This window comes from Myotis brandtii, unplaced genomic scaffold, assembly GCF_000412655.1.
Source record: "Myotis brandtii unplaced genomic scaffold, ASM41265v1 scaffold443, whole genome shotgun sequence".
Classification (NCBI taxonomy): Eukaryota; Metazoa; Chordata; class Mammalia; order Chiroptera; family Vespertilionidae; genus Myotis; species Myotis brandtii.
In genome coordinates this window covers 42,484-67,732 of record NW_005366952.1, presented here as the reverse complement: position 1 = coordinate 67,732, position 25,249 = coordinate 42,484, and the positions used below count along the sequence as shown (strand labels likewise).

The 25,249-nt window shown below is 38.2% G+C and overlaps 1 protein-coding gene across 1 annotated transcript in view; it reads right to left on the bottom strand.

Annotated features, from left to right (window-relative positions):
• NPAS3 (neuronal PAS domain protein 3) overlaps nucleotides 1-23,107 on the bottom strand; it is a gene marked incomplete at its 5' end in the record, with an annotated part of 646,962 nt that extends 623,855 nt beyond the window's left edge. The window contains one exon of the mRNA XM_014546418.1: nucleotides 22,863-23,107. Coding sequence (XP_014401904.1) covers nucleotides 22,863-23,107 — 245 coding nt within the window. The remainder of the gene's footprint in view (nucleotides 1-22,862) is intronic.
• Between the last annotated feature and the right edge of the window lie 2,142 nt (nucleotides 23,108-25,249).

The window sequence follows — 25,249 nt, the reverse complement described above, 5'->3', positions numbered from 1 at the left end:
GAGAGAGAGAGAGAGAGAGAGAGAGAGAAACATTGATGTGAGAGAGAAACATCTATCTGTTGCCTCCTGCATGTGTCTCATTTGGGGGTCAAACCCATAACCCCACAACTTAGGTATGTGCCCTGACCAGGAATCAAACCTTCAGTCTTTTGGTGTACAGGAAGATGCTCCAACCAACTGAACCACCTGACCAGGGCTAGATTTTTAGATTTTTTTTTAAAATATCAAATGGGTTATTTCTATAAATAAATTACAAATGTTTAAAGAGCAAAAATTTATCTTCTATTTATTTTCTATCTCTAAGCACGAAGAACACATGGCAGATGGTTAATATATACTCTTTATTCTAAATGAATAAATAAAACTACAATGGGGTAATATGAAGAAGAAAAACTGCTAATAACCTAAAGGCTTTCACCGGAGAGTTGTTCTGTGACACCCAGGAGGAAGCCAGAACTAGAGGTGAGACTAAATGAGAGAACCAGATGGCCAGGTGGGAGGCTGGAGCTTCACCCCACCACTTCTGAGCAAAGAACAAGCACCTAAAACTCTTTTCTTCTTTGATTCTTTTCCAGGGGAGACAGCAAATTCCTTAAGGACAGAGACAAAGCAGAACCAACCCTGGGGCTGGGCTACGAAACCACCAATTAAGATGACTGAAGGATGCACCAAATAGAAGCTAAGTAGTTCTGAGGGTTATTCCAACAAAACATTCCTTATCCTGTATTCAAGATACACTTGTGCCCAAAGATTCATTTGATCTAGGGTTTCTGAGAGTGACAAGAAATCCTGATTTTAAACTTATCTCCTCGTGAACTGAATGAGAGTAGATTTGGACCAAATATTTCAAATCTAATATTCAAATATTTCTTTTTCAAAACTCTGTCTGTATTTGAGCATATGTGTGTGTCTGTGTATACCATCTGCTTACAGGTTTGCTGGTATCTTTTCCCAGCTTTTATTGTCTCTCTCAAATAAAAGTCATAAAAGCACACTGGCGTGTTCTTCAAGGAAGGAATAACAGAGTGGTCGGTTTTACTGTTGCCACAGTGATTACAGGCTGCATTTTCCTTAACCTGCTAGTTGCAGATTGCTAAGTGAATGAAAAAAGAAAATCCATAAACTGAACAAAAGCTAAAGAGATCAACTGTTATTTAAGGAACAAAAAGGCTACCAATCCCCACTCCTCACTCATAATAACTCGTAATTAATGCATGCAGGTAGAAGGAGGCCAAACAAAGGACAAACGAAAGAATAGATGTTTCTCTTTAACACATTTACACAGAAATTAATGAAGTTTAAAGGTGTCCTTGGCAGGAATGGGGGGAGGGGGCAGAGGGATTCATTCATCAGAGTTATTGTAAACTTGAGAAACGTGGACAATTTTAAATTTATTTAGAAAAACAAATGTAACTATCAATGCACAACTCATCATTTACACACTTGACGGAATGAATTATTTTCTACATGTTGTTTTATCTAGTTTCTAGCTTACAAGTTAAATTTTGTGTATTACATTTTCTTCCTTTGCCACTGAAGACATAACTGGAATGCCAAATCTATTCAAGGCATCAGAAAGTCTTGTTAGCAAAGCCTCTTATGAAGCCGAATGTTTACAGAAAGCAAACTGCAACACAACAATCAAGAAACAACTATGGGAATTTAGTAATAGTGATAGAACTTGAAATCTACTGTAACTTGCTATTTATACATATAGATTTCTGCACTGAGAGTTAACCTGCTAATTTTCTAAACAGACCAAGTAAACTTATGCAAACATTGTCTGTTTCTTTTTGACAAAGAAGGGAGTCGGCACAAAGTGCAGCGACTGTGTAGAGTGTGCCCGGGTCTGGGAACCAGGGCCCCAGTTGTCTTACCCAGCAACTCTCTCTCCACTCTCCAATCCAGGTCTGGTTGGTTAGGACTGAAGTGAATACGGGAGAGAAATAAACACAGTAAGTGATTAGAAGTCAGCTACACTAAACATTAAAACTGCTAAGGGAAAAGCCATTTAATAAAGTGCATCTAGGAGAAACACATCTGTAATCACAAAGGCACCCACAGTTTCTTTATAAATCTTTGACAATAATTTTAATCAACAACCTAATTCCTATCACATCATGAGAGGGCGGGCTTTGGGAAAAGACGGTAATGCTGGGGACAATCGAGAGGGCAGGAAAGAGGAAGCCGAATATGCGATGGAGGGATTCCATTTAAAAGAGCCACAGGCGTGAGTCCACAGGAGCTGAGCAGGCCTGCTGAGGGCAAGACATCGTGGGCATCACTCGTTCATAAGATCGCCGGGAGTAGGAGCCAATTCAAGGGCACATAACACATTCCAAAATTCTCTCAGTCTGCTTCTTGAAAAATTTAGAAATTTACTTTTACATCCACCTGAAGCATATACATGTTTATAGAAAGTATCAGAAAAGTAATCATCAAATTTTTTTTTAAAAAAAGAATAGCCATCAGCCCTGGCCAGTGGTGTCTAGTGGTTAGTGCAGTGGCCCCCACATTGAAGGGTGAAGGGTTTGATTCCAGGTCAACGGCACAAACCTGGGATGCAAGTTCAATCTCCAGCCTGGTCAGGGTGCATGTGAAATTAATATGTCTTCCTCCCATGGATGTTTCTCTCTATATCTATTTCTCTCTCTCTCTTGCCTTCTCTTCCACTCACACAGTAAGTGATTAGAAGTCAGCTACACTAAACATTAAAACTGCTAAGGGAAAAGCCATTTAATAAAGTGCATCTAGGAGAAACACATCTGTAATCACAAAGGCACCCACAGTTTCTTTATAAATCTTTGACAATAATTTTAATCAACAGCCTAATTCCTATAACATCATGAGAGGGCGGGCTTTGGGAAAAGACGGTAATGCTGGGGACAATCGAGAGGGCAGGAAAGAGGAAGCCGAATATGCGATGGAGGGATTCCACTTAAAAGAGCCACAGGCGTGAGTCCACAGGAGCTGAGCAGGCCTGTTGAGGGCAAGACATCATGGGTATCACTCGTTCATAAGATCGCCGGGAGTAGGAGCCAATTCAAGGGCACATAACACATTCCAAAATTCTCTCAGTCTACTTCTTGAAAAATTTAGAAATTTACTTTTACATCCACCTGAAGCATATACATGTTTATAGAAAGTATCAGAAAAGTAATCATCATTTTTTTTAAAAGAATAGCCACCAGCCCTGGCCAGTGGTGTCTAGTGGTTAGTGCACTGGCTCCCACATTGAAGGGTGAAGGGTTTGATTCCAGGTCAAGGGCACAAACCTGGGATGCAAGTTCGATCTCCAGCCTGGTCAGGGTGCATGTGAAATCAATATGTCTTCCTCCCATGAATGTTTCTCTATCTATTTCTCTCTCTCTCTCTCTCTCTCTCTCTCTCTCTCTCTCTCTCTCTCTTGCCTTCTCTTCCACTCTCTCTAAAAATCAATGGGAAAATATCTCGGGGTGAGGACTAACAACAACAACAACAGCAACAACAAAATACCCACCAGAAGAAATTTCTCTGGAAAATTGAAGAAAGGTGCTGGCAAATAAAAAATAGATTTTTAGAACTTTCAAGAACTCTTTTAACTTAAATATATGTTTTAGTGTTTTGCTATCTCTAAGACTTCTTTCCATTAGTGCTGTATCCAATACACATTTGAATTAGCACCATATTTTTATCTGGTTAAAAATCATTTTATGCATCAGAAACGCACATTTTTTAAAAAAAGTCTTCTCAAAGAGTCTGAATAAGAATAATACAAAAGAGGCAGACCAGCATAATTGTTTTTCATTATATTTGATAGCACAGAATTAATGTGCTCAGATGCCAGTAACTACAACTCTTTATCAAAATAGATTTCAAGTGAATTAAGTACCGTAAGTATGAAATTTCTTTAAGACGCTTTAGGAAAGAAAAGATCACCCCCAAATCCTTTCTCTAACTGCTAATAGCTATTATATCTAATGGCTCTAAATGTTAAAGGGTTAAAATAGGCATAAATTAACTTTATTGTCAATCATTATATACAGAAGAATAATTAACTCAGTATGTTTATTTATCTACTTTTGCTACTTGATTAAATGAATGATTGATGACAGGTTCCTTGTTTTCTTTTCTTCCTTTGTGTCAGTATAAATGATCAGTATGAAACTAAACGCTGACATTAAAATGAAATCATTAGCGACCAAATGCAGGCCCTCTTACATGCAAGAGCTCTGTCTCCTTCACTATGAGAAACCTAATCGGATCCCCTCAGGCCCCCAAACGGACGTATAACACAGATGGACTTCTCCTGGATCTCCACTAATTCTGCTCTGTCTAGAATTATGCTAAAGGCCATTCATTTCTTTTAAAGTCATTTTAAATAAAGCGAATTTACAGCCTTCTGGGTTCACTGCCGGTCAATTTTCTGAACTATGTCACTGTTTGGCATTTGTGGTCTTACTAGAACTAACAAATATCAGGAAGTCCTTGAGGTAGACTCATTCGAAATTAAAATATCAAATGAATGACAAATGATCACTGAAGACATTTTATTAGTCTAGGATACGTAATAATTTGATAACTTTTGAAAAGGTTATTAGTTCTAGTGCTCTGCAAATCAGGTGGCTAACATTAGCAGCAGTGACCTATCGCATAGGATCAATATGGATAGAAGGTTTGTTATACATGCAGGGTGTAAGTGGCATACAATGCAATGGATGGAGAGTTTTCTGCAACCCCAAGTCCACTGTCCAGTGCCACATGCCCTAGAAACCAAAGTGAGAAATTAAGACCTCTGAGAAACCTGTATTTAAATATCTGATTTGAACTTGCTGCTCTTCTGAGCATAGCTTAATCGTTATTTAAAATGTTACCACTGTATGGCAATTTTGCTCTGTGTTTCTTTGAACAAGATCATGAAATGTAGAACCTCAAAGGAATAGTTTAGAAAAGGGGCCAAAAGAGAAGGGAAAAAGAATATTCAAAGTAGAAGGAAGGCAAGAAGTAACTGAAGAGCACAGTCTGAGAACTCAGATTTCACTAACATATCAAATTTCATTAATCACAGGAAGGGTGAGGTTTGCGAGGGACATAATTCCAAAGAGAGAGCAATGTAGAATGCAGAAGCAGAGAGGGAGTTCAGTAAAGGACTAAAGAGATCTGGGGATGGGGGTGGCCAGGGAGAGGTCAATGAGGGGAAAAAGAGACTCATGTAATACTGTAAACAATAAAGAATTTAAATAAAAAAACAAAAGCGAAAGGTCTGGGGATTATAAACCTGACACTGTGCCAGCATTCCACTATTTCATAATATGTCACACGAAGAAAAACCATGAAAAACAACTTTAATGTACTATGATATTATGGCATCATAATATGGTTTTAACTTACAAGTAATAGTAAGTGTGTGCTTGTAGTTCATTGTCACAGCAACAGAACATACTCTGTTGTGAAGATGAGTTCCTGCAAAGCACGCACACCCTCACTCCCCAAGTGCACTTGGCCAAGTTAGTAATGGCTAGAGCAAAGCCTAGGGGTGGGTTCTGAAGTTTTTTTTTTCTGCTTGTTCAGTTAATTTACTCATGTGCTAACCCTAACAACGATGCTGATATCAGCTGCACCACAATCTAAGCCACTATCTACTTGCCAACCTCACTCAATCTATTTTTTGGGTATTGCTTAGAAATGTGTTGTAATGCAATCAGTGCCTAATGGCTGAAAAGATAAGATGCTATGGTTACAAAATACATGCCAGTTGACTATGTAGGGATTTTACAATATTAATTTAAAGAACATAATTTTACAGTCTTTCCTGCTCTTTGTATGGAGGCTAATATTAATGGGCCTGGGCCCTGTAAAGTATTTGTATGTCATGGGCCAAACTGAATGACTTTCATTTGGTAAAATTGGTCAATATACAAAGCGTCTAAATTCGCTTTAAGAAAGAGTGCTTGGACTCCTTCTTTACTTACATATATTTTGTACATAGAGAGCAAGAGTAATTAAAAGGAAGTCTAAATACACAAGGAAAAATGATGCTCATCTTTTGAAGACATAAAGTATGAAATGTGACCATGAATGTTCAGTATTGTTGCATGTTTTTCTCCCCAATTCATACCTGAAAATGTCTTTGTACACTATAAAGATTGGTAGATTGATTCTATGATTTTTGAAAGAGATAATGCATTAGTGTAAAATATGATCATAGCTCACCAACTGCACAATAAAAATATGTACTTTTCCAACCACTAAAGCAATATCTGGTATGAATAAAGTAAGGGGAATGCAAATTGGATAATTTTGTGCCTCCCAATATTTTTCTAAAATATATTGTCGTTAGATAGAAGTCAGTAACCCAAATTTATTACTTATATTTCCATTTCCTTACTTTAAGAAAATTTAAAAATTGAAAACAGAAATGTAAAATGTATATTTGGGGAAATCATCACTTGCTTTTTGGGGGGGGAAAATCTTTTTTTACAAAACACAAATTGCCACAGATACCCTTCATCTAGAGTATTTCTCTAATATATAAGAAATGTGATTTTATTAATTTACTTATAAGAGAAAATTTTATAAACAATTTTCTGGGACTTGTCATTTTACAAAATGCAGTACCCCTCTACAGGGGGGTACACATACATAAATAGAAGTATAATTGTCACTATAAATCCTTATTAAACTCAGGAAACACTTCAATAACTACTTACAATATGATGAAACAGGTCAACTGAATAATTTTGTAAATGTTTATTCATTAGGAGAGTAAAATAACCTATTTTCGCAATTTCCCACCATCACAGTTAGTACTTTTACATTACTATATGTAAAATGTTAAAATATGAGGGGACAGCACATATAGGCGATTAATTTCTGAGTGCAGCAAAAATACTAATGACTTAATAACACATATAACTCCATTTAATTGAGCATTTTTTGCACCTATACAGAGGAGAAAACATTGGATTATTTTAAAAGCATACAACAGTAACTAAGATCCCAACTCAGAATGAGAGGAAGCTTTTTATCAAGTTAGTGAAGCTTCTATAGTCATCTTTGCTCTATGAAAACCTTATTGAATGAGACTGTATTAACTGATGTCATTATAAGAATATGATTTTGTATTTTAATAGCGCAGTCCAATTATCTCATGTAAATATCAAGTGTATTGTTGAATAGAAATAAAAGACAGGATTCTATCAGATTTATTCCTCTGCTGTTAAGGGAAGTGTGATGGTTCTTTCCCAAGGGTCTATAATTTTTAAAAAATTATTTTATTTTCCTAACTCTGTCACTGGAGTCAAAGCAACCAGAGTCTACTGCTGTAGGTTTTGGATAACCAGCGTGAAGAGGTCAGATTTGAGACTAGACCCAGTCTTATCCTAAAAAAACTGCATGTAGGTTAAACTACAGAGAATTAACATGTATTAATTTGGCGCTGGTTAAGTAAATGCTTCTGGCATTTCCTTCAGCACTTAAACTCACTTTCAGAGAATGGACTGCTGTAAAAGAATGTGGGCTCATTAAGAGTTTGTTTCCTCAAAGTGCTGAAGGATAGCAAGTTTCTGCTGTAAGGAATGAGAAAACTGCACTTATTTCCTCGGCAGGGGGCTAAAATAAGACCCCAAAGCTTTTTGTTTTTGAGCAAGCATCACAGGTTTGAAAATGAAGAATTTCATCTTATTGTCACACCCTACCTTCCCCTGTTTCAAGGCTGGCTGTGTTTCCTTTACTCAGAATGAAATTTTAGCAGGAGCAGAAGCCAAGTGCTTGAAATGAATGATCAACTTACAATTCCTATGAATCTATTCTTTCATGCTGCTCTGCTTAAAAATAGCATCATAAATGCACATCTGCAAAGACTGTGCAACCCCCCTTTCCTGAATTGTACAAATTATTAGAGTCGTTGACAAAAGATTTTTTTTGTTTAGGGGCTGGTCTGGGCACTCTCTTTGGCAGACTGCCACGTTTCTAGCAGCAGAAATATTGCTTGTAGAAAGCCACATTGTACCAAACAGCTGTTCTGCTAAAACATTGAGCTAGCAACCCAAGAAATGACTGACTTCACATGTGAAGCAAAACTGTTCCCTCCCTTTGTGCTAATTTAAATGAAATCAAAGTACAAACCATTCTCTTCCACGCTGTCTAGTCTTCCCTCCCAATTATAGGCTTTGGTGGGATGTGTGTGAGCCGCGTGCCAAGTGCACACGCCACTCCGCCACTGCCCCAGTGTCTTGCCTGAACTTTGGCTGTTCTACTGAGAAGTGCCCATAATAGTAGCCTCTCTTCTGCTCTAACCCTTCCTATATTCAGCTGTTTGATGTGGAGGGATTTTCTATATACATTAGAATTTCAAAAATTAAAAATACACCTCATTCCAGCCTTTCTTCTATCTCTATGTAGAGCTAAGATACTATAAAGAAGATATAAGAAAACTATATTTGATTCAACTCTTGGTCTATAAGCATGGTGTATGATTCATATTTTCAGTTACTTGAGATTATAGTCAGATAATAGAAATATACACAGGTATTCTGTGCCCTACATGACATTTGGATATTCTGCTTAAAATACTCTTTTGAAAGAAACAACCATAAGCTTACTTAACATCTGAGGGAACAACAATTCTCCTTAGTGATCACCATGTTTACAGTTTTAACTATATCCTATAAAATAAAAGGCTAATATGCAAATTGACCGAATGGTAGAATGACCAATTGCTATGATGCACATTGACCATTAGGGGGAAGACACTCAACACAGGAGCTGCCCCCTGGTGGTCAGTGTGCTCCCATAGATGAGAGTAGCTGGCGAGAGCAGCGGCAGTCATAGGAGCCTCTCCTGCCTCCGCAGCAGTGCTAAGGATGTCTGACTGATGGCCAATAAGGAGGGAATATGCAAATAAGCCATCAGTCAGACATCCCCTGAGGGCTCCCAGACTGCGAGAGGGCACAGGCTGTGCTGAGGGACCCTCCCCCTGAGTGCACAAATTTCATGCACCAGGCCTCTAGTTTATCCATAAAAGATTATCTAACACCAATGAGTATCTAAAATAAAGACTCAGAATAAATATTCATTTGAATTTAGAACTTCATAAGATAACTTTATTGGAAAATAGTAAAAGACTGTATTTTAAAACTGCCTAATATAAATTCAGTAAGCTCACTATGAAAAACTGCAATGTAAAATCCTACTCATCTCTAAGGTCCAGTCTAAAGGCTACCTGCTTGGTCTCCCCATTTGCTATTAACCACTGTCGGTGATCATTACTTTGCTTAGACCTCTCTCAATATGAATATCTTACTGTATTATTTTCTGAGAATGTGCATCACTCCCATTCGATTATAAACTCCTAGAGGGTTCAGTTATTTTTTTCTCCTTGCATTCACCCTAGAGACTGGTATAGAATCTTGCAATGTAATAAGCATTCAAATACCTAGAGGATAAATAGGTAAATAAAGTGAAACAATAAATAAGACCCATTCCTCTTCTCTAATGGCAAAAACAATTGTTATCCTAAAACCTACTCTAAGATTATATCCATAAAGCCAAAATTCTGAGGAGGGAAATGTCAACTATACCCACTGTTTCAATAAATCAGTCTTTTGTTAGGAATACAGCCTATTTTAAGAGTGCTTTTGTCTTCTTATCATCTCAATGAAATACTCACATATTAATAATGTGTAATCAACTTTTATATCTCATTATAGTAAGCATTAAAATAACATTAACTTGCCTTGCAATTCCCAAATTCCCTGTGTCATTTAAGAAACACTCTAAAATTCCTGTCACATGATATGAGTTAAGAATTTTTACATGTCAGAATCCCAAAATGTATTTCAAAATAAATACTTCATGTTGAACATCTCTTCCTTCTGATTAACATCATTTTTTCAATACAATCTTTCCAGGAAAAAAAAAAAGACTTAATTCTAATGTGCTAAAAACCATAAACAGGGAATTCTAACGTGCCTTTGGTTGTTCCAATGTGAACCTAAGCCACCCAATAGAATCTAGGCTTCCTTCAGTGCAAGGCTTACTCAGGCCCCAAAGTTCCTTTTTTCCCCCAAAAGAAAATTGAGCCCAAAGAGATGTTACTTGTACACACAAAGATTTGATCTCAGGAGTGTCCAACTTTGCTGGCCAACACCTTGCTACGAACAAGGCATTCTGAGAACACATTAAAATGATTGGGGAGATTAGCTTACATTGCATGCATACATTTTTCTGCCTTCATTGGCCTTCTTAACACGAACCACAACTTTATTATGAGTTGTTAGAACTCCCTGCAAGAGTCACCTTTTCTAATCTCAGTAAAGTTACTATTTAACTTTTCCAAAAGCAGATGTTCATATAGCAAAACATTTAGTGACTCACAAGGAGGTTCAATCTGATCGCCTGCCAGGTATAACTCACAAAATAACATAGACCGAGCAACTTGATACAGATTTTTCTGCAACTTTAGGAGCTCAGTATCCACAGGAGATACAATGAAACCGATATGAGGTCAGGTGTCAGCTAAGCAAACATTACTGCACCACTTTACAAAAGTCCCTGAGAGTGCCCAAAGCGAGGCTGACCTGCATCTACCTCCATTTTCTTCGTACCTCTAGAATGTACTGCATTTTGCTATGTAATCCTCACGTATCTTTTCAAAATGGGAAATGAGAGCAAGTTTGCTTTTATGCTCAGATTCTTGTAAAAACCTGGATACTATTCATCTATTTTTATAGAAGAAAGCCAATATTTTAAAGTATTTTTATAAAACCCAAACTGTGTACACAGTCTGTTTTCATCATTAGTGCTGATATTCAACACAGCCTTATTTCCCAAACTGTAAAATTATATAGAATGATGGGCTTTAATTACAAAACATTCCTGAAAAAAAATTAAGTCTGTAGAGCTGTGGGTAGTTATAACTATGAACTCATGAATTTCAGGGTGTCCCCCCCCAATCTCTTACTACAGTCATATTCACCCTGAAGGAGCACTCACTCAACACCTAGTGATTGACAGATCTCAATGGACAATGGCAGAAGACCTCAATAGTGATGTCTTAGTGACTGGGTTTTGTTCTTTTAGTAACAACTTTAATTACATTGTGAAAATTAATCTGTACTATCTATCTTTACATTATGTACAAATGATTTCAGAGATATGTTCATTTCTACCTACAAATGATTACTTCAGCTTTGCCAATGCATTCATTCTTATCCTATCTAATAAAGATGGAATATGTAAATTGACCATAACTCCACAACAAAGATGGCAGCACCCAAAGCCAATAAGGAGGGAATATGCAAATTGACACAACAAGGCGAGAGGCAGAAGGCGGCTCTGGGCCGGAGCAAAGGTGGAAAGGTGGCTCCAGGCCAGAGCGAAGGAGGAAAGGCGGCTCTGGGCCAGAGTGAAGGCCTATTCTTGCATGAATCTTTGTGCATCAGGCCTCTAGTGCTGTTAATAACATTAGATTCTTGATACACAAATCTCACATTTCTTTCTTCTAATGATTATTTTGTGATGATTACAGCTATATCATGCCTTACACCAATTGAATAAGAAAGAAAACTAACAAATTATGTCAAAAAACAAATCAAAATAATTATTATTTGAACTAAGCAGTTATTTGATTAGTTAAGTAAAAATGACCAAACAATAGTCCTGTGTAGACAAAGCTTTGATCATGTTTTTCTTTCATAAGATCCTGAAGCTAAAGATAACTATCTAACTTTCCTTAGTTTGGGTCACTTGTTACATTAACTTGAGACAGCAGGCAAAACAATAAGCCAGACAGTGCCAATAACTTTACATGACTGTACATTTCATTTTCAGGAAATATACAATGTAGGAAATAATGTACATCCATGTACATTGTAACATATGCAATTTAGATATGCTGGCCATTATAGTAAATAGATTATATGAACACGCAGCTCTGAAGATGATAAAATAAATACCTGACCAGCCATTCATTGTTATTGCTATGCCTTTAAAACAAACCCAAGACTTAACCTGTTACAGTATAGTAGGGTGGTTCTCAACACAATGGGCTATAAAACTGTTCTTAAGTCCTTTCCAGTTCTAATGCTCTTCACAGGGGTTGGCAAAGTACCAGTTGTATCTGTACAACCCATAAGCTAAGATTTTTAAATATTTTAAACAGTTAAAAAATAACTTGTGAGACTATTCTGTGACATGTCATAACTAGATTTAAGCATCTACAAATAAAGTTTTATGGGAATACAGCCATACTCACTCAGTTATGAATTGTCCATGGCTGCTTTTATGCTATAACAACAGACTGAGTAGTTGCAGCAGAGACTAAACGACCCACACAAGCTACATTATCTACTATCTGGTTCTTTACAGAAAAAGTTCTCTGACCCCTGTTCTACAGCTCTGCATCCAGTCCTTGTCTTGACTAACTGACTTCCATTTTAGGCAATCCTTGACCAGGGTCAGAAGAACAGACAGTATGGCAGTAGCCTTGACTTTTAGTGAAGACAGGAGAGAGAACACCAGGGTGCACCTGTGCTTACCTGATTACTGATAGAACTAGGTAATTTATAAAGTGTTTAAGAAAACATTACACAGACAGTTGAAGCAATTTTCTTTCTCCCCTATCCTAATTGATATTGTAATTGTCAGTCAATCACATTTCTTATTCAATACAATCAACACGTTGTATTGAGCCTATGAGGACTCAACACTGACCAGTAGGAAATGCAGGAAACTGGGACAGAACATGTTTCCATTGGACAGAGGTTTGTTTTCCTTATGTTTCTGTCATTAGAGTAAAGTAGTGCTTTTTCAAAAATAGCCTTGTTATTTTGGAAGAATTTTGTATTTATGGGATAGCTGAAAAGTTCTATAGTACTCTTCACCCAGCTTACCTTAATGTTAGCATTTAGGCCTTTTAAAAATATATTATTGCTCTAGTGGCTCAGTGGCTACAGCATCGGCTCATGGACTGAAGGGTGCTGGGTTTGGCTCTGGTCAAGGGCACGTGCTTCGGTGGCAGGCTCCCTGGCACGGTGTGTGTGGGGGAGGCAATCAATTGATGTATCTCTCTCACATCAATGTTTCTCTCTCTCTGTCTCCCCTCCCCTCCCCTCCCCTTCCACTCTCTAAAAATCAATGAAAAAATATCCTCAGGTGAAGATTAGCAAAAAAACATTAAAAATGATTCTTTTGTTGCATTATAAGACCTTTGCTTTTGAGTGGCCTAAAAATGTCTTCTTAATTTGAATACAATGGTAGCATTTGATCTAAAATGGGTTGGTCTGTACACATGAGCCATGTATAAGCACATACATTTAAGTAAAATGTAAATGGGAAAAGGGGATACCGATGAGCAGCTGAGGACACGTGCTGAACACAGAAATCTCTCTTTATTATGGAGTGAAATGTCCTGAACTGGGATCCCAAAAGCCCTAATTCCAGTCCCAAGTCTGTTACTGACTTTGTGTCACTAAACTTTTCTCTATACCATTTTTCCCAACATAATAGCAAGATGATCTGTAAGATCTTTAAGCCGAAAATTCTGTCGGCCTTCTTTCCCTGCCCAGGCTCTGACATTCGCAGACATATTATGGACCCAGAGAGGATGTGACAAGTTGCAGTCAATCAGTATTCAAAGCCACATCAGTTTTACAGGTGGAGGTCGCCACATGTTTATTAAGGCACAGCTAAGACTTATGCACAGTATCTAGAAAGCTGTTTCTGAAAATTAAAGCCACAGTGCAATTTCCATCATATAAAGCAGTCAGAGGTGACTCCTGCTTTGCTGTGCCCATGAAATATTGTTATCTGCAGAGTGCTGAAACTATATATTGTGCTTTGCCAGAGGTGATAGGACTAACTGAAGCACGTTAAAGAATTCTAGCCCTAACGAACAGAGCGCATACACATGGTAGTCCTCAGTAAGTGAGTAGAATGTAGTATAATGCAATGCCGCAGGATGCCAGGACGAACATGTTACACTACCAAGAACTGGTAGACGTCTTAAAATAAGTCGGATGTGAAACAGAATGTAAGGATGTTCCCTAAAGTTTGTTGAGAGTAAAAGCAATATATGAATTTCTAAATTTAAATTGTGTCTGTATCATATATTTGGTATTTGACTTTTTAATTTAAAACTTCATTGTGTGATGTCTTCTTTCCTCTCTTTTATAATGATTGCATATATGGAAATTTTCATAATCAACAGATAAAAGTTTTTAAATGAAGCCACTTTATCACATATTTTTGACCTAGCACAAGGGAGACAAAATACCTTTTCTATAGAGGGTTAATAAGCAAAAGAGAAGGAAAACAGAAATTAGTACAGATTATGTAGAGTTAGAGCAAGCATGTCAAACTCAAAGGCTAACACGGGCGAAATAAACAAGGTTTAAGTTTATGTGGGCCGCAAATAAACAAAAGCTTCAATTTTCATAGAAACGTAGGTTTATTCCAATAGAGACATGCTGAATACAAAGGGCTGAAATAAATGAGTAATCGTTAACATAAAATAATAGAACATTTTAATAAAAATTAATATTTTTTCTTGAACATTAACTTACCAGACACTGAGTAACTGCATAAATTAATAAACGTAACGCAAATAAACCTATTTTTCTTGTTCTCCGAAGGCAAAATATTTCCTGTTGCGCACATCAAACAAGTTGGTACAAGACTAATGACATGATGATTGGCCGCTAAAATACTCGCTGCTGGTATTAGTGGAGAGAAATGGTGCGCCTGCCCATAAGGCGCCTAAGAGAAATGAATGCAACACGATTATAGTAATCAGTCATTAGTGAACGTTGTAGTTTGATATTAATAATTATGTATAAGAGGACATTGTAAAAATTAAGTTATGAAATTTTTATTAAAATGTTTCTTACATACCATTATATTGCCTGGGCCGCAGAAATATTCATTGTGGGCCGCATGCGGCCCATGGGCCGCGGGTTTGACTTGCTTGAGTTAGAGCATGTGGATTTTGAAATTATTAATCAACAACTTCAAGAAACCCAATAGTCTCAAGAGAGACAAGAACTGCAAAATCCTTGGAAAGGAATTGGGGTTCTGAATTAGAGACCAGAATCACTGTCAAAAAGAAAATCCAATCAAGGAAACTGAGGTCTGAGGGGGCATTATAATCCACATCACAGGGTATATTTAATTTTATCAAAGGCTCTCACCTTCTATCTTTCCCTTTTGTCCTTCACACTTATTTCTCAATGAATGGTAAATACGTCCAAGGCCAGGATTGTGCCTTATACTCTCTGTATATGCCCCCACAGTATTCAGCAGAGCACTCGGAGGATTGACTAAGAGAAGGAACTCAGACATTTGTTGAATGGAACTGAATTTATAAACACAAGACCCTATGGGTTTCTTGAGACTCTTGCTTTTAACTTTCAATTACTCTGCCTGTATGTTACATGACAGAAACATGTGGGGAAGGGAGACCATTACAGGGCAGGGACTGGCACTCATCCTCCTAGCTCCTAATCCATACACTGTTTATTTTCCTAATGGTTTCACACTATTCCCATCATTTGTCTTCCTTTTATTTTTACTCTTTCTTTCTTCTTCCTAGCCTATAACTTAGACCCACCCTTAGCTCTCATCAGCATCAGCTCTGCTAATGCAACTCGAAGATACAAACCAATTCTATACGATTCAGTTTAAAAACATGATTAGATACTTCTTTCCCTGGGTACTGAACATGGAAATATAAACATGTATAATATGACTCAGGTGGTTTCCTCCAATAGCTCCTAGTCAAAGTATAGAAATGGGTATATAAAAATAATTATGAATTCATAATAAAGCAATATAAGACTTATTAGTAATCTATAGAAAAAGTGACTTAACATTTTTGGGAAGAAGAGAAGATCTACATGAGAATATTATATCTGAGTTGGTTTTTAAATGATGAACAGGAGTTCAGCAAACCTGAAAGAAGGAAAAAGGCTGATGATGGCATTGACTAAGGCATAAATGTTCGGTGAGGTATTCACTATTGCCAGAAGAAAAGGAGATGACAGGGGAGAAAAGGACAAATTAATAAATCCTGATCTAGAATGCAAAAGGGTACACAGACACCTCTTTGTCCATATTTCCACAAAAATTTCCTTAAGAAATGTTATGGGTGTTTGGGGGGGTTTTCTTTTGGAAGGATCAATTCGTTTATGACAGTATCTGAACATGAGAGGGACATCACAGAAAAAGTCACTGACCTCGCTGAACTCACAGAAGGGCAACCCAAAGGTCATGGTTGTGTGAGTGATGGCGTTCACTAAGCCCCACAGATAGGAGCCTGACGCTAACAGTACACAGAGCTGATTAGAAATGCTCACAGGAAACAGCAGAAGGTTACAGATGGCAACAGAGACGTTGTAGGCATGGAAGCCAGGAATGTGCTTGTGACACAGAGAAGAGATGGGGGTACTGAGCAGCATGCCCTCGAAGGGAAGAGTATGATCCTCTTCAGGGCAGTTCACCAGAGGCCTGGGTGCAACTGTGCAAGCGTAGCAGACGTCCAAAACGGAAAGGCACTGGAAGAAGGTGTACACTGGGGTATGGAGGTGTGATCCACCATGATAATTACAATCATGCCAAAGTTCCCCATGACAGCCACAGCACAGAGGCTCACAAAGGGCAGTACATTCTTGGACCCCATTTGAATCCAAGTATAAAAAACTCTACTTGTGTACAATTTGCCATTTTATAGGAGGAGAGGAGAGGAGAGGAGAGGGAGAAAAGAAGGAGAAGGAGAAGGAGAAGGAGAAGGAGAAGGAGAAGGAGAAGGAGAAGGAGAAGGAGAAGGAGAAGGAGAAGGAGAAGGAGAAGGAGAAGGAGAAGGAGAAGGAGAAGGAGAAGGAGAAGGAGAAGGAGAAGGAGAAGGAGAAGGAGAAGGAGAAGGAGAAGGAGAAGGAGAAGGAGAAGGAGAAGGAGAAGGAGAAGGAGAAGGAGAAGGAGAAGGAGAAGGAGAAGGAGAAGGAGAAGGAGAAGGAGAAGGAGAAGGAGAAGGAGAAGGAGAAGGAGAAGGAGAAGGAGAAGGAGAAGGAGAAGGAGAAGGAGAAGGAGAAGGAGAAGGAGAAGGAGGGGGAGAGGGAGGAGGAGGGGAGGAGGGAAAAGAGGAGGGGAAGGAGGAAAAGGAGGAGGGGGGAGGGGGAGATTTGCAAACCAAATATCATTCAATGCTTACAGCATTAAATTAAAGTTTAATATATTCCTCCTTTTTATCTGTTTTTTGCACACCGCTCTTACACCTCTGCCATCACCATGGAAAGAGCTTTTCCCAAATATCTGGCTGCCCCTTGACAGGGGGGCAGACCTGAGCTAAACTCTCAGCAAGGAGGCAAGCCCAGCCAGACTGTGGTGAGAAGTAGAACCACCCAGGTCTTCCCAGTCTAGATCTGCCAAGCCACAGACTAACTCCAGCTACAGGAGGAGTAAAGCTCTGTGGCATGTTACTGAGATGTGGAAACTGCTTGTTGCCTTGGCTGGGTCGTCACATGCTCTCAGCCATCACTCTCACAGGTATCCTTTCCTTGAGTCAGTGTTTGGAGTTGAGGTAATTCTGGATGCTCAATAGTGCCCAACGCACTGAACACAACGGGGACCCATCAAACTGTTTGTCAGTGGCATGTAGCAAGAAACCAGCAATGCTTTCTAGTGTTCTTCATGCTGAAGGTGGACTACAGTATCCCTTTGTAGAAATCTAAGGTTTTGCTGATAAAAGGTGAAACTTCACAGAATTAGAGTCTCAGACACTTACTCTGCCACCCTTAAGACCCACATTTGTCAGAAAGCCCTTCCTGCCCCGTGTCAGAAACGACGATCCCAAGAACATGTGGTGCTGTAAGCACTGCTTGTTCAAACACGATGTACAATGAAAGTAAACGGTAAGTTCTTAATTAACTTCTTCCAGAAGGCATAACTTCACTAGAAAGATCTGAAAAAAACCTTTCTCGTAGCAAACCTTAAAAAGGCAGTTATATTACATCAGGTTTCCAAGATGCTAACCTTAAAAAGGCAGTTATATTACATCAGGTTTCCATAGATGCTAACACCTGGCACTGGCTACCGGAACAAGCAGAAAGGAACACCGGCAGCTCAGATTTTGGATTCTTCCATTTCCATTTGGGGCCACCACTGACTTTGGATGGAGGCAAAAGGAACTGGAGACTAGAGCAGAGAGTCAGGCCCTCTGTGTACTGAGAGTGACAGCGGTGAGAATAGGAACCAAGCAAGAAGCAAGTCTCCCCCTCTGGTCCTACTCCCCTCGCCCTACAGGGAACTTCTGTTCAGAACCAAGGGTTCATCCTGAGCTCTACCATTTGCCTACGTAACAACAACAACAAAAAGAATCACACAAGCTGACATACATGCCATGTTCTGAGTCTAAGACCTTCATTTCACGTTTTCTTTCTTTTAAAAAATCTTTATTGTTGAAACTATTACATATGTACCCCCCCCTCACTGACCCCTTCTATCCTGATCCTGCCCCCACCCCAGGCCTTCACCACACTATTGTCTGTGTCCATGGGTTAGCATATATGCACACAAGTTCTTTGGTTAATCTCTTCCTACCACCCACCCGGACCCGCCTCTCCCTGAGATAATAAGGAATATGATACTTGCTCTCAACACGAATGTCAAATATATGCACACAAGTTCTTTGGTTAATCTCTTCCTACCACCTACCCGGACCCGCCTTCTCTCTGAGATAATAAGGAATATGATACTTGATCTCAACATGAATGTCACCCGGCAGACATAAATGCACACAGTAAAATGCCATAACAGAGGCTGGAAGACCTTGGAGCTGCTGAGACCAAGAAGACCTCCAACTTGGATAGTCTTGGAATCTCTACCTTCTATGGAAGCAGAACCATTTTTTTAAAATGCTATCTAAGTTTGGGACAACCATTACAGTTATTTAGTGTTACTCTGAAGAATGTCCTATACTCACTTACCCTACATGACTATTGTTGAGACCCATTAAAAATCATTGCTTAAGTAACAGTCTAGTCTTTAGCTACAGAGAGATCATGTGTTGCTTAAATAAAAACTACAGAAAAAATCTACCAGTTAATTCAAAATACATGCCTGAAAATAGGGAAGAGAAATTCTATGGAAATAGTAAAGCTCTTTCCTAATGTGCTCAGGTGATTTTAAGCACCAACTGTCTTGCATATTTTGCAACTGTTTCCTTCCAAAAGCTAAAAATGTCTTGTATTTTACAGACAGTATTTTAGCATTGTTGCCTGTCACACACATAGGCAAACTGTTCAAAAGCTTCAATGTTGAAATTAAAATAAAACGTATGCCTAGAGTGGTAAATATTCCTGAATTGATAGAGTTGCAGCAGATAGACTCCAAAAATTGACTGAAGTCTGAGATATTAGAAAGACGAAAAATTTATCTAGTTTTAGCAAATGTCAAATCAGCAGCTATTGCTTTTAAGATTAATAAAAGATATAATGGTTTCCAGATAGCCTCTAAATAGAGATTACTATGAATGGGGAAGTGATTTACCAACAGTCACCACAATGAGATTTCTTTAAAGGTTACAATCATCAGTTATTTAGCTGAAACACTGCTGAGAATGCCTGGTCATTTCTTGAATAATGCATTATATTCATTGTAGATTTGATCTGTATTATAGCAATACAGATATTTCTAAAATAATGGAAAAAACTATCTGTTACCTTCCAATTGCTTAACATATCATTTCTACGAAGTAATTGACTCAGGACATATTACACACTGTCACCTGGGTGTTCTTTCTGCAAGCATAACTTGTAAATAATCTGTACACAATGGGCATCACAAAAAAAACTCATCAACCTTTATAGACTTTTAAGAAAAGATGAGATGAATACAGGGCAGAGTGAAGTACCTTTCTGAAGCAGTAAATTAAAATGATTAAATGTCTATATAGTTGGGGTGACAAATTTAAGCTCTGAAATTTAATTATTAACATGGATAGCTCACCACATTTTTAAGATGTTGCCTACGATGTGTAAGTCCTTCTCATATAAATTTCCAAATGCCTTTAGGTTTACTCAAGAGACTGCTTGGAGAAGCATCAAGTATAATGCGTATTGTTTTATTGTTAGATTATGAACTGCACTTCCCAGGATGCTACAGGCTATTTATATAAGCTGGTTTATCCATATGAACTTCTTCAAGGGCATACATAGAAGACCTTAATAAATTAAAACGAGTTTCTTTGATGTGGTTCCATGAATCTTTGATCAGTATGAGTAGCAGGTTTGCATTAAAGAACTAGAGTAAAGCAATAAAATATACATATACTGTGTACCAGTTTATAGAAAGTGCCCATTGCATTTTGCATTCCTCCCAACTTCTGAGAATCGGGGTAAGTAGTACAGAACCACTATGCTCACAACTAGAGCTTTAGCCTCTCACCGGTTTACTAATAGTGGGAACAACGTGTTACAACATGGATTCTCTGCCAAAAGCCGATGGAAAGTTTACAATAATAACATCTGTGATCTCCCTCCAGGCTCCTAAACATCCATCCCAGCCTCCTTGTTTCTCTCACTGACATCGCCATGTCCTTCCACAGACTGAAACCCATGAGGGCAGAGACCATGTCTGCTTCCCCCACCCCCATCTTTATCACAATAAGTAGTGAGAGAGTTGAGTTGATTGAAGGCCACAAAGCCCAAATGAATTAGTCACACTCTGAAACTGAGAGAATTCTTACCTGGAATTTTTGAAGATGGAGATACAAATTAAGTATCATCTTTGGAAATGAATGTGATGTGATAGAACACTTAGACAGAAAGGCAAAAAAAAAAAAAAAAGGAATTCTAGTTTTAGATCTGTGAACACTCAACTGTAAACCCTTTCTACATCATTCCCCTCACCTGTAAAATGAAGGCACGGTTCTATGTGCCCTATAATTCTGAATCTCTAAAAGGCCATGATTCCAAGAGCAAGCAGGGCTATCACAAAATAGAAGAATGGACAGACAAGGGAACCATTGGATTTTTCTACTTTGGTAGCTACTGCCACCACAAAAAAACCTATAAACTACTTCAAAGAAAAATGGAAATAAAGGAGAAGATGATTATCCTAAACAACTTAATATAAGTCCACTCCCTCAAGCAACATATTTAAAATTTAATAATAACATTTTGTACATTGTGTGATTTAAAAGCTTTTGCACTTATCCTTCCATCTTGCATGATTTGGAATAAACATGAAGACAGCCTATTGACTAAGCTCTTCTGTATACAGTAAATACTTACCAGGATTACTATATTCCTGGTCTTCAGCCTGGGAAAATTCCCTACAACTTTAGCCTCTGGAACATGGACTGTTGTGTGGCCAAGTTGACACCTACATTCTCAGGTCAGAGGGCTGTGAAAGGACAGCATAGATGTGCCTTGGCTGGTTTGTCCTCTGCTGTCTTAACCTCACATCTTGCCCTTGAGAGCTATTGTATTGTATGTTCTGCTCAAGCTTTGAACGTCAGTCTTACATTCTAGAGTCAGAGTCTGGGAACTAAGGCTTGTGAGCCAATCGGGTGGCAGCTGCCTGCGTTGTAAGCACAGTTTCATAGGCCACAGCCACGCCCTGTTGTCTATGGCTGAATTCATGCTGCTATGGCAGAGTTGAGTTAATCCCCAATGTCTAAAATATGTACTATAGGGCCCTTTACAGAGCATGTTTGCCAACCCCTGCTCTAGAGGAAAATAACACGTTGCAATTTAAACTCTAATTGTCCTTCTCTCCTAAGCATAAGAAACACAAACCCTAAGTAGTGATGGCAAAGAGAGGAACGGATTGACACATGCACATGCACAAAGATGGTCACCCCTCTGAGCACAGGACTGTACACAGCACTGCTTCTGACCCTCATTTTAATGTAAGTCCTCTAAGGGTTACACTCCCCACTGTCCCCTTTCCTACAACAGCCAAGAACACGGACCCTCTCCAAAGGTAGCTGTCAAGGTGTCATCACTAACTAAAGAATCTGATTCCTCCCTGAGAGAAGGTTGCCTGAAATTCTGCCAAACATCCAGTTTTATCCCATACTCGTCAAGGGTCTAGAAACTACGTTAGGCACAAGAAACTAGGAGATCCCTAAAGTCCTATGCTTTGAATGACACACCCTTGAAGTTAGAAAAATCAATGACCAACACCACATATGCATTGAAAAACATATGCATACATACTAAATTACTAGAAATGCCATACATTTTTAGGAGTTACAGGAGCACACAAGAAATACCTCTCTTAATTTCCAGAGTGAAGAAGGCCTAAAATTTTAAAATAATGATTTAAGGGTAACTGCACCAAGATTTGGAGGACAAGTACATGTTTATATTTGCAACTTCTAGGCAATATGTATAGAGACTTGAAACATTAATACGTTTCTTGTATTTTTTTATTAATCAATAAAATCATTGCTCAAAATGCCTGCTACAGTTGGATTCTGTTTACTTCTTTTCTTAGGTGACTAAAGACAGAAAATATTAGCTCCACCCGTTAGCAATATTCTCATACTCCACCCATCAATAAAAATTTTCATGTATTAACATAACTTATATTAAACCCAGGAAGCACTTTAATGTAAGTCATTTAATTCCCATTTTTCTGAAACCTTATATAAAGTGATAGAATACTTTAGGCTGACAAATTTTTTTTGAAAAGAAAATAGAAATAGAAGAGGTTCATTTCACCTTCACACGGTGTCTTTCTCATGCAGAGTTCAGATTTCCACATTTGTATCCCTTTAAAGGATTTGATATGCAGGAAAAGAAGAAAGGATGATGGTAAACATTTCATCTTAAAGACAGCTACAGACCACTATATGCCACAATGACCAGAGGCTTAAAACCTACCTTTTACAGATGTGTTTGGGGGTGGGCCTTCCATTCGCAAGTTCCATGGAGGGTCCCCCTGGTTAGCAAAGTCCCTCATTTTCAGATAGCTAATTGTAAGTCGAATGATGGACGCCTTGTCCAGCTGGCTCGTGATGGCTGCAGGAAGAGGCAATAACTTGGCCAATTCATAGAACTCAAAATTTTCTTTTCCCCGGCGGGAGCGTGCAGCATCTCGGGATTTCTCCTTTCTCAATGCTTGTAAACTGAAACCAAAGAAGTGACAAAGTATTGTTTAGAACATATGATTTTCTCATCAGATAGAAACTGCTTTCTTTTTACTTCCCCTTTCCCAGCAAAAAGCTACCAAAATCTTCTTCAAAACCCCATGGGCCATGGTAAAATACGTTCCAGACAATGTCCACTAAAACCATAAATTCTACCTCTGGACTTAAATGCCATGAACTCAAGTGCAATGAGTAAAAAGCATTTGCTTGGTAGGGTTTTCCCCCTCAATTGACCATGCAGTAACATACATTCCTTGATTCTGAAACATACGATTTACAGGTGATACTTGATCTTCTCAGCTATAAGCAATTTAAAAGATTGGGCTTGTAGATATCTATTCTCAGATATCTATCATATCTATTCTCAAGCTGGCTTTGTCCATTTAACTATTATTCTGATGGGATTATAAGCCATCAAAAGGATGCATTTAAAACCATTATTGCAGTTATCATCTCAGAGGAAAAGGAAAATACGAAAACAATTCACAGAATCAACAAATAAAATGTTGATGTTCTTCCAGCGCTCAGTACGGATCAAGACCTCAGTCAGATAAAGAAAACATCCTATTGAAGGGAAGATTTCCATGTAACTTTATAAATGTGCTGGTAATTAGTTGATAAGAGAATACTTTCATTCTTTTACCAATGGACATACACTAATTAATGGATAGATTCCCTAAATTACTAGAGGATAAAACACATTGCCCAGAAAGTCAAACTTTATGATAATATAAATTTAATGTTGAAAGACAAAAAGCCCTATCTGGGTTATTAAAATTTATAAACATTATAGACATATTACTTCACAGAAGAGGCAACAGGTGGGATCCAGCATTTTTCTTTAACTATTCATGTGCATTTCTGTTTGAAGTTTGCTCACATTGCTGAGGGCAGAAGCTGGCACCACTGAAGTTGCCTCTGAGCAGCTGACAGGAAAATTCCACCTACTCTGAATTGCTCTGTTTTGTGTCTGACAAGAAATAAACTCAAAATCAGACACCGGAGATAGGTAATTGGGCAATATTTACAGTATCCAGATACTATTAAAATCATTTACAGGTATCCATTTTATTGAACTCTGAGGACATTTTAAATCTTTGAGTCTAGCATGCTGGCTTTCCCTTATAAAATAGTGAGAATGAGAAACAAGGAAGGGAGACCAGAGGAATAAATCAAAGTGAGTTTAAAGTTGTGGCTCCCATCCCTATTAGTAGAATATGGACAATAACATCCCAGGTCACATTAGTGTTTACCTTATATTGTTCCTGGTGTAAACATTGTATTCAGGGTAGACACCCAAACTATCTTATTAAATATCTATGTAATTTAAGTAATGCCATAATGTTCTGGTCTAATATCCCAAATTATTTCATGTTTACTCTATTAATAAAATATTCTGAATTAGCTAGCTAATATAATTCTCAGAACTGGACAAGTTACTGCTATCATTCTCAGTCTCAGCAGTCTTAGGTGACAAACCTTTGTCTCTTCATATCTCAGGTGGTAACTCAGGCAGAAACCTCCTTAATTTACAAGGAAAAGACTTGTTTTGCCACTTATATCTCAATATCTTAGCTGGCCTCCATTCAATTCTATAAATGATCAATTTTGGCTTGTTGAAAATCTATAATAATAAAAGCATAATATGCTAATTAGACCAGATGTCCTTCCAGATGACCTTCCGAACGAAGCCAGGGCTGCAGCCACAGGATCGAGGCAGCTGCCAGGGCTGCGAAGGGCTACTCTTGCATGTATTTTGTGCATTGGGCCTCTAGTTATGTAAATAAAGTGAGAGGAGCCTTAAAATATGACCAAGTATAAATCTAACCAAGATCCAGGTTAACATCTTAAGATAAAAGAATGAGACCTATCCCTCTCTATAATACAAGCAATCTACCGAACACCATTTAAGTCATCTGTGCCAAAAAATTCTCTTTTCACATGTTTCTCTACCACTTATGGAGTGCAGTGGTTCAAGTTCAGTGCTCTGTTCTCTTTATATACTTGTAATTGAATACTACTCCAGAAGGTGGGCTGAACTCACAACTTTTTTTTTAGTCCAATAAGTGACTATGATGGAGCTCTGGAGCAGAGGTTGCAAACTCAAGAGCTCACAGGGTT